Raw genomic sequence first — 9,979 nt, 5'->3', positions numbered from 1 at the left:
TTCAGCATTCCACGCGCTCGGCCGGAGGCTAGCCAATGGCTGCCGGCGGGGCGAGCGTGTTTCTCTTCCGGTTCGGCGCAGGAAGTGACGGTCGCCGTTGGAAACGCGGCCGGGGCGGGAGGCTGGAGGCAGGTGGGGGCCTGAGAGCGACCCCCTCCCCCCGGGTCCGTGAGGAAGGAGAGGCTGGGGTCGGCTCTTGCCCCCCCAGTAGCCTGGTCGGAGCTCTCATGGGGGGGGCCCCGGGGCTCCTGTCCCTGCGGGGAGCCGAGCCCCCATCCCGGGGCGCTGGGCTCCTGTCCCTGCGGGGAGCCGAGCCCCCATCCCGGGGGGGGGCGCTGGGCTCCTGTCCCTGGGGGGAGCCGAGCCCCCATCCCGGGGGGGGGGCGCTGGGCTCCTGTCCCTGCGGGGAGCCGAGCCCCCATCCCGGGGGGGCGGGGTGCTGGGCTCCTGTCCCTGCGGGGAGCCGAGCCCCCATCCCGGGGGGGGGCGCTGGGCTCCTGTCCCTGCGGGGAGCCGAGCCCCCATCCCGGGGGGGGGGCGCTGGGCTCCTGTCCCTGGGGGGAGCCGAGCCCCCATCCCGGGGGGGCGGGGTGCTGGGCTCCTGTCCCCTGTACCTGGGGGCAGAGGTGTGTTGAGCCCACGTGTCTGTGGTGGAGAGCTGGGCTCTTGCTCCCCTGCCTCTGGATGGAAGGGGAGGCCATGGCTCAACCCGTGGGGGGTGCTAGATTTCTTTGCTCTACATGTTTGTGCGGGGGGAGGGTGGTTTATGAACCCCCCACTTCCTAGTCGATGCTGGGTGATGCCCCACCAGCTGAGATAATGGGCGGGGTTTAAATCCAGACCCAGGGAGCCTATCTGCCCCCATCTCCTTGTAGCCCCACATGCTCATTCGTGGGCACCCTAGAGCTGGGGGCGAGGTGTGGTGGATGAAGGAGAAAGGGCAGCACGTGATCCCCCCCGGCCCTGAGAGGACTGACACTTTCCCTCTCCTCTGCGCCTTGCAGGCAAAGATGGGCCGCAGGAAGTCAAAGCGGAAGCCCCCACCCAAGAAGAAGATGACGGGCACCCTGGAGACGCAGTTCACCTGCCCCTTCTGTAACCACGAGAAGTCCTGCGATGTCAAAATGTAAGTGGGTGGGCTGGAGAGGCCTCTCTGGTTCTAATGGTGGGGGCACAGCCAGCTGAGCTGCCTTGTTAGTGCTCATTAGGCCCCACTTATGGGGGACTGCTGCTCCTCGGGGTGCAGGGGATGAACTGATTCCCACCTGGAGCTGGATCAGGAAGTCCCCACACTGTGGGGTCAGGTGCATTACTGGGAGATGCCATTCATTCTCTGAAACATCTTGTATTGGCCACTGCTGGAGACAGGACACTAGGCTGTTGGCTTGGTTCAGAATGACAAAGGGAGGAAACTGGTCTAGATCAGCCCATTGGTTTGATCCAGTATGGCAGCAAGGGATGGTGGACAAAACAGGTAGATAGTAATACCTAGCTCTTATAGGGAGGCTAGAGCACTGGGCCAGGACTCCAGATAGGTTGGTTCTATTTCTGGCTGTGCCACTGGTCTGCTGGGTGACCCTGGGCATGTCACTTTACCTTCCCCTTCTATAAAATGGGGATAATAATACCAACCTCCTTTGTAAAGTGCTTTGAGATCTGTGGATGCAAAGCGCAAGATAAGAGCCAGAGGTGGTTGTTACTATTATTATTATTATGGCACTTTTCATCATTAGATTGATGAGCCTGTTTGTCAGAACTGGCATGGCAAGGAAGGGGAATGGTACCGGGTAAACTGGGCCAATTGGTCTCTTCCAATTGGAGATGGAAGCCACCCTAGAAGGGGTCCATTTGGTTTAATCTGGCACGGGTAGAGGGGGGTGTACAGGGCTCGACTGGCCCACTGGTTTGATTGGTGTGTTATAGCCTAAGCTGTATGAAAGCATTTCAGTAATTAAGCAACTTGTTTTTGAAATGATGTAAGTGAGCAACAGACATTAGCAACATAGTAAGGGTGTTTGGGTTTTTGCTATATCCCCATCAGCAAGTAATACTGAAGCATGGCTGTGCATAGCCTGGATCATGTCCATAAAAGTAATAGGAAAGTGCAACAAGATTTCCCTATTGGGATTTTTTTCCCTAATCTTCATATTTTCCTGTATTTTAGTGTATAACGAACCACACTGGGACTCGGGTCTGTACCACCTCAAATGCTTCCCATCACCATTCAGAGTGTGCAGATGGTCTGCACATTTTTATGTTTGTTTATCTTTTAACCTAATGCCTACATGTTTAGTTCTCTTAACTTCTCATAAATCCTGAGACGGTACATGGTCCATTGGTTAACGCAGAAGACTAGGAGTCAGGACTCCTGGGTTCTTTCTCCAGCTCTTGCAACCGAGTTGCTTTGTGATCATGTTGGGCAAGTTGCTTCCCTTCCATTTGCTCGTTTCCCTGACAGTAAAATGTGAATAACTTAGTAGCTCTTGTGTTGTGATGCTTAATTTGTTAATGCTGCGTTTTGTTTCAGTGGGTGCTATGGAAGAGAAGTGTATTCTTCTATTAAGTCAATTTCTCTAACCACTTGCTCTTGATTGTTTGCTCTTTGAACTTCCATTTGTCTTGTTCTTTGGAAATATTTGCTATTGTTGGAATATTGTTTTCTATGTTCCAGGGACCGGGCTCGGAACACTGGCGTAATATCATGTACTGTCTGTCTGGAAGAATTTCAGACTCCCATAACGTGTATCCTTTGCACTTCTAATGACGGAAGCAGGGTATTTTTACCGTAGTTGTTTTTTCCCATGAATTGATGGAGGGAAATGTATTTTCAGTGCCGTTCTACTTCAGCCACAGAGGTCTTGGAGTTCAGGTTTTGCTGAGCCCCCAGAACTTTGTCAGCGTGAAGTGTCCAAGTATCTGCAAAAAACTTGCTCTGGTTGTAGTCAGCAGCAGCAAACTCCTGAGATCCCTGGGGTTTGGTGCTTTCCATTGGGCTAGAGCACAGCTTCTTGTGGTATCTTGACACTTCCTGTTCCAGCCCATGATGGAAACTGGAAGCAAAGAGGCAGCAGCTAAAATAACTAGACAGTCATATAGCAGTGCTCATAGATTCCAAGGCCAGAAGGGACCATTGTGACCATCTAGTCTGACCTGGATAACGCAGGTCATAGGACTTCCCCAAAAGAATTTTGTTTGAACTAGAGCAGGTCTTTTAGGAAAATATCCAATCTTGATCCTGTCCGTGACGCAAGGAAAAAACTTCGGTGGTGCATGTAGCTGTTAGGAACTGAATCCAGAAGCACATGTTAGAAAATAGAATTAACTTCCCATCTTGCTTTCACGTGTTGGCCTTTATCATCCTGCAGCAGAATGAGACGATTGATTGGATAGCATGTTCTTAGTCTGTGTCCGCACTAGGGTCAGAATCATGGTTGGTATGACAGGGAGCTAAATGTTAGCAAGGCTGTCTGCTAACTTCTCCCTGTAGGTGCCTCGGTTTCCCCATCTCTAAGGTAGGCATAATGATACTTGCCTCCCTTCAGAAGGTGCTTTGCGATTGTTATGAAGACAGAACTACACAGGATCGTTTCAGGGGACAAGAGAAGAGGTCACGTTTATTATAATACAGTTTGATTTATGACCAATAACTAATATCTAATACCTATGCGCGCGCGCGCGCGCACACACTCTCTCTCTCCCCTCCCCCTCCCCCCCTCCTTGGGTTCGTAGCTTGTGGCGGCTAACTGGCCAGGAAAGCCAGGCACAAGGAAGAACTGGGTCTCTGTTGGGTATGCACCGATGCCCTTCAATGTTGGCAGCAGAATGTTACCCTCCAAAGTCTTCCCTCTCACCCATCGTTTTTGTAGGCTTTAGTTTGAATCCAGAGTCTATAGGTCTTGCTGTGTTACGCTGCCTCTGGTTCCGGTGTGATTGATCACCCGTCAATTGCAGACGTGACTTTCAGCCTCAGACCTGGCTTTGATGTTTCTTCAGTTGTACTTTTGTTCTGTTCTTTTTGGGTGGACTCTTCTTGCTTTGTCAGGGCTGTTGTCTGCATCTTCAGCCGTTGGTGTTTACACTTTATTTCATCAGGATGGGCTGGGGCTGGAGGTTGATTCCACCATCCATACATACCTCATTCCCACATCTAAACTCAACTAACAAGATTACAGCAGGGTTTTGCAAAAATGAAGGTTGTAGCAAGCTTTTACAAAATGGAGTAAGCAAGTTAAAATGGAGTTTGAATTACAATATGGACAGGTGTAAGGAATGGCAAACAGTGAGCAGAAGTTACAATGTTGAAACAGTGCAAGTTTCAGCGATTTAAGCAGCAATTGGATTGAAAGTGAAACTCAGTTAGCCAGTTATTGGGGTAACCAGTTTTACGAATGAATGTTGTTTCATTCATAAAACTTTGCTTATGAAGGTATATTAATAAAGTGAACAATTAAAAATAATTTAATTGATCAGTTCTACAAGATGTACTGATGAAAAGTGCAAGGAAGGGACAGAGTGGCGGTGGTGTTTGTCCCACAGTGCTGTCACAAAGGGCCAGCAGACAGGTGTTGCAGGGAAGAGTTGGAAAGGTGCAAAAACAATTTCCTTAAGTTCCCAGTGCAAGATGAATTCCAAGCTTCAGGGGAGGTGGTGGTGGTGTTTTGGTGTCATCTTCCTTGACCTTTGATCCTCTCAGATCTTTCAGAACCGGTGGACGTGTACAGTGATTGGATAGACGCTTGTGAGGCGGCCAATCAGTAGCAGCAAGGGGGCAGGAAGCTCATTTGTGCTAATTCTGGATATTACAGTATTTTGTACTTGGAAAAAAATGTACTGGTTCCATAACATGAGATGATCGGGAGCTTTGGAGAAGGTGGCTGGGTTTTTTATTAGCTTTTCCATCCAAGGATCTTTTTATAGCGGTTGTTCCTTTTTGTGAATTACCCTGGGGCCAATTTAGATCCTTGCGCATGTAACACGGTTAAGGGATGATTTGGAAATGCTGCCCTAGTTAAGCCGGGGAGGAGAGGAACATTTTGTTTTGCTCAGCCCGACAGTTTGAAAGTTCACAAGATAAGAAACGACTTGTCACCATGATTAAATGGCAACAGTTAATTTAAAAAAAAAAAAAAGTCCGTTACTAATCCTGGTCTGGCCAAGCCGTGTCCTTTTGCAATGCTGGCTGGATCCCTGTTGGAAGAGGCTATTTCTTGGCTTCCACCCTGCTTTGAATAACAGTTGAAATGTTGATGCAGAGGCAGTTTTGTTTAGTGGTTAGAGCAGGGCAACAGGTTGTCTGGAGCCCTGGGTTCTTTTCCTGTGACTTCCACCAGCTTCCAGTGTGATCCTGGGCAAGTCGCTTCCCCACTTAGCACCTCAGTTTCTCCCTCTAAATCAGAGTGAATAACATTCTGACCTTTGTAAAGTGCTTTGAGATCTTTGGCCACAAAGTGTGCTAGAAATGTAAGATGAACAATGAAATACTGTAGAACCTCCTTCCTTCAGTCCCAGTTCTGGATATTGGTTTTTGGCTAGCTCTGTTCAGCAGACTCATTGGCACAGAAAAGTCCCTATCCGACACATTTAACTTTGACTTACTTAAACGGGCACTGCTGTACTTGCTTTCCATAGTCTAGTGTGGGGTAAACTGGTTTGAATGAGCCATTAGTCAGAAAACAGGACAATCACTGACACAGACGACTGCTTTTCTCAGACGGGTCCCCCTGCAGCAGTAGGCTCAGATTTGCTCATTTGTCTCTTAATCAAAATACAGCAAAACTTCAGTACTGGAGAGTGGGAAGTGAATCGGGCTGCAGTGTTGGAGAAGTGGGGGAGATGCTGGGGTGAGGGGAAGGGAGACAGGCTTCTGTGGCATGGAAGCTATCAGATAATAGCTTTTGTTACTATGCTTTCTTGAGTCCAGTCATGATGACAAGTGTGTTTTACCTTCTGAACATCCAGACGCTAGACTGAGTAAAATCTCTGCTACTTTGGCTTGCAGAGCCATTTGGTGGTCACTGCTCTGATTTATTTTTGGGATAACTTCACTCTCTCTTAGATTCAGAACGTTTGGCTCTGTTCTGGTGCGACAGTTACTCAGGGTCTCGCAAGAGGCAATCGCTCGGCCGTTGGCGCCGCTGAGGTTTTAAGGTGGTGGCAGATCCCTGGCTGAACTGATTTTGGGCCTGTAGTGAATGGGCAGGGGATTGTTTGCAAAGGAGGAGTGTGAATCAGAGTGAGAGAAGGGAGGGAAGGATGGGCTAAATTAGCCACCTTGGCCTCCCTTGGCTTTTACCGGCTGCTTTTAACTTAAGGAAATTCTTATTGCATCAAGAGGTTTCCTTGGATCTTCCTGGATGGTACCAGCAGCACCTTGAGCTCCTTCCTGGACACTGATTACTAGCCCCTGCCTTGGGAAGCTACATGAGCTGGGGATTAAGCTGTTTTGAATTCCAGGCTGGGTTTGGACACTTTTCCCTGTGTGTGGATGCAAAGAAGGGTGTAGCAAGCAGCAGTCCTGGTTTTGTTTGAGGTTTGTTTTGCGAGGGGGGCTATTTAGAAACAGTTTGTAGTGGTAGAATGTCCCTTTAATAAATGCCATTACAGGGGGAAGTGGTTTTTATGTGTTCTTTATTGTCGTTGGTGTCACATTGATTCTGAGCTGAGTGACTGGACTTATTTCCCCAAGGCAGGTGGGAGTTTGCGCGAGCCACATGCCTGTATGAGAGAGACAGCAGACAAGAAGTGGTAGTAGGAAATGCTGTGTTCTTTTCCTGTCTCTATGCAAATTCCCTCCTTGTTCTGTGCCTCGGTTTCCCCTTTTGTGAAATGGGGGTTAATATCTTAAATGTGCTGCGAGTATTTGAGGTTTCTGTCTTGCAAGGCTGAATGGAACTTCTAGGATTCAAAATCTGTTGATTTAGTGCCCCTTACCCATCCCCTTGAGCTCTTAGACAACTGAACATTTATGGTATGTCAACAAAAAAAACCCAAACAAACCCCCGGCAGTGAGTCTGAGACTGGGTCAACTGACTTGGGCAGATTGCGCTGTGGGGCTAAAAATAGCAATGTAGACGTTCCTGACTGGGCTCCGAGACCTGTCCCCCTTGCCAGGATTCAGAGCCCGGGCTCCAGACCGAGTCACAACATCTACACTGCTAATATTAGCCCTGTAGCGTGAGCTGCCTGAGTCAGCTGCTGTGGGCTCAGAGCCTTGCTGCCCCAGCAATTTTTTGCAGTGGAGCGTCATGTTCCCTCCATGATCTCCAACATAACAGGAGCCCGGACCCCCTGTGACTTCACTGCAAATGAGCCTGAGCCACTGGGCTGCAGTCTGTAGCTAATGCAGTTTCCTAGAGGTGAAGAGTGTTCTGTGGTCCTGGAGAGGCCAATGCAGACTTCCTTACTCAGCTAAATGAGCCAAAACTGTACACCGGGCTGTGTTCCAGCAAAGGACAAAAGGCTGCAGCGTCGGGAGAACGTGAGTAGTTGTGGTGGAAGAGAATCAGCTGACTAGGCGCTATTTGTTCTGGAAGACTGTGCTGGGTAAACAGCTCGTAAAAGCAGCTGTTACCTGACTAGTGGTGGGGAGAACTCTCCGGGCCCTTCTCACTTTACTCCATGTGCTTTAGAATGTGGGGGGAATTTGGCTCTCCCAGGGCAGGGGCTGGTAACACTGGCTGCGTGGGCTGGCTGAGCTGTTTTTGCTTATGAATCTCTGCCCATGCCCCTCAGTCCTGACCCACAGCCCCCTGCTATCCCGGCCCTGCCCATGCCCCTCAGTCCTGATGCACAGCCCCTGCCATCCTTGCCCTAGACTTCCTGCATACACAGCTTTGCTCATGCTTCTCCATTCTGGCCCTTTGCACCCCAGCTATTCCCATGCTAATGTCATCCCATCTCCAGTGCCCCAGGCCTGCCCATGTCCCTCAGTGAAAATTCTCGCTCCCTATTATTTCTAGGCTTGGGTCTCTCGTGAGCACACCTGCATGTCATCCTGAGCTAGTAGGTGGTTTGAAGGGCAGAGTAGCCAGAGACCCAGCAAACTTTCTTCACTTGTGGTTTTGCATGAGCCCATCACCTGCAGAGGCAAAAGGCCAGTCACTCAGACTCTCAGCAGGGGGCTGCTTGAGCCAGTGCAGCCTTGAGCTGCAAAGCCAGGTATGTGACGTGCTCCAGGGAGGGAGGCGGTTACTTAGTGCTTAAACCTTCTCCCTCTATCCTTAATGTTTCCTTCTCCGGCTCTGTAGTGTAGGCATAGAATCCGAGCCACAGAGGACTGGAAGGACTTCGATAGGCCATCCACTCCAGGCCCCTGCACCGAAGCGGGACATAGCCTATGCCCACATGGCCCCAGAGTCTAGACGCAGCCGACACCGGCAGAAGTAGTTCTGTGTGGGGAGGGACACCACCTCCCCAAATGCCGTCGACGGAAGCCGTCTTCTGTCAACATAGCTGCATTGACCCTGGAGATCTTGTTGGAATAGCTCTGGCAGCAGAAGGGTTGGGTTTTGTCCCCCCCCCCCCCCCCCCCCCCCCGCGGTATAGCTTTACCGGTGTTGGTTTTAAGTGGAAAGCAGGCCTGTAGCATCAAGTCTTTGTGTGGTCTTCTAAAATCCCGGCGTGCAACCTGTTCCTTCCCATGCTCTGTTTTTCTTTTGCGGAGGAAGACGGGAAGTCAGCTGTGTCTCTCTTCTTCTACTCCCAGCCTTGCTGCAGTATTATCTCCATTGTGCTGGGCCACCCTGCTCCTCCAAGACACGCGTGCCATTTGACCTTTCCATTGAAGACCTTAACAGGAACCCCCTGAAACAGGGCCACGTGGCGTTGACGGGGTTTCTTGCTTGCATTTTACTATGGCTGCTACATGTCATGTCAAGAGCCTAATCACAAACTCTCCTGGACCTGGTATGGAGACTTGTAACCGAAAGAGTTATGGAGGGGCTGTCCCTGCATTGCCTACGTCTCGTAACGTAGCTCCAGACGTCGCTCTAGCCCTGCAAAGCGCTTGTCTAGAGTTCTGAGGGTTAATGTGGCTTTTAAGGGGGGATGTGGGGTGTCTAAGGAGCAACTGTCTGCCTGTGACTGCCAGATGAGGAGGAGCTGATTAAAGGTGAATGGTGCTATGCCTGTGTAAGTGGTTAGTTTGGCCTGCGTGTGCACACAGCACCTCCTGGTGGCCTATCTCACAGCAAGTCGAACAGCCGGCTGCTTCCCCGAAGCTAAAGTGTCAACAAGATTTTGTTGAAGGATCTGGATCTGAGCCCGTGTCTCTAGCAGCGTTTGTGGGCGGGTATCAAAGCCTTTCTGTATAGGTGCTAAATTACTGTCTAGAGCCCTGTGCACCGGCTGGTAATGGGGTTTACAAACAGGGCTAGGAGTGGGGGTGGTGGGTTGCAGCCAACCGGCCAGGGTTCAATTACCAGCGGGAACTCGGGCAAATCACTTCATCTTCGTGCTTCAGCTTCTCACCTGTTACAGGGGACAGTGATCCTTTCCTGCTGCAAAGAGCTAAAGGGGATACATCAATCCGTCTTGGAGGAAAGCCACGGCAGGGCTTGAGAGGCTTATCTCATCCTTATCATTGACGTATGCTGGAAAATGTTGAGCATTTATAGATGGCTTCTTATCTTCACAGCACTTAAACACTCCCTGATCATCTTTAGCCTGATCAGACATTGCCAACTTGCCTGTGTCAACCCAGGCATCCTGGGAGGAGGGAAATCTGCGTAGCTGTCAGTATTATCTACGCAGCTTCCTCTGTTAAAGGGACGCCATGGGCCTGAACCTCTGTCTGCAGTCATTGTACCCGGTCTACGCGCTTGTAAACCCAAGAGTGCTAGAAATCCGCATCAGGGAGGGGAGACAAAGGTTGTTTTTCTCTCTTTGTTTGGCCTGTGCTTCTGACAGTGCTTTCCGTATAGAAGAAGGATGGCCCCGTGGTTAGGGTGCCGACGAGAGATGTGGGGTAGGTCCTGCCCCA

At 50.3% G+C, this 9,979-nt stretch overlaps 1 protein-coding gene across 3 annotated transcripts; it reads left to right on the top strand.

The window, feature by feature from the left end:
• ELOF1 (elongation factor 1) lies at positions 1 to 6,609 on the top strand. 3 transcript variants are annotated; one of them, XM_048831851.2, is made up of 4 exons: positions 1 to 132; positions 1,005 to 1,126; positions 2,672 to 2,742; positions 4,694 to 6,609. In XM_048831851.2, exons 2-4 carry the CDS (start codon positions 1,011 to 1,013, stop codon positions 4,756 to 4,758), a joined length of 252 nt encoding a protein of 83 aa, XP_048687808.1. In that variant the 5' UTR covers positions 1 to 132; positions 1,005 to 1,010; the 3' UTR covers positions 4,759 to 6,609. The 3 variants fall into 3 exon arrangements, with proteins under 3 accessions (XP_048687808.1, XP_048687807.1, XP_048687806.2); XM_048831850.2 differs by having other exon boundaries at positions 26 to 128; XM_048831849.2 differs by having other exon boundaries at positions 30 to 164.
• The last annotated feature ends 3,370 nt before the right edge of the window (positions 6,610 to 9,979 follow it).

Source organism: Caretta caretta, chromosome 20, assembly GCF_965140235.1.
Source record: "Caretta caretta isolate rCarCar2 chromosome 20, rCarCar1.hap1, whole genome shotgun sequence".
Classification (NCBI taxonomy): Eukaryota; Metazoa; Chordata; order Testudines; family Cheloniidae; genus Caretta; species Caretta caretta.
Note: the sequence above shows the minus strand (reverse complement) of the source record. Positions and strands in the feature narration are given on the sequence as shown.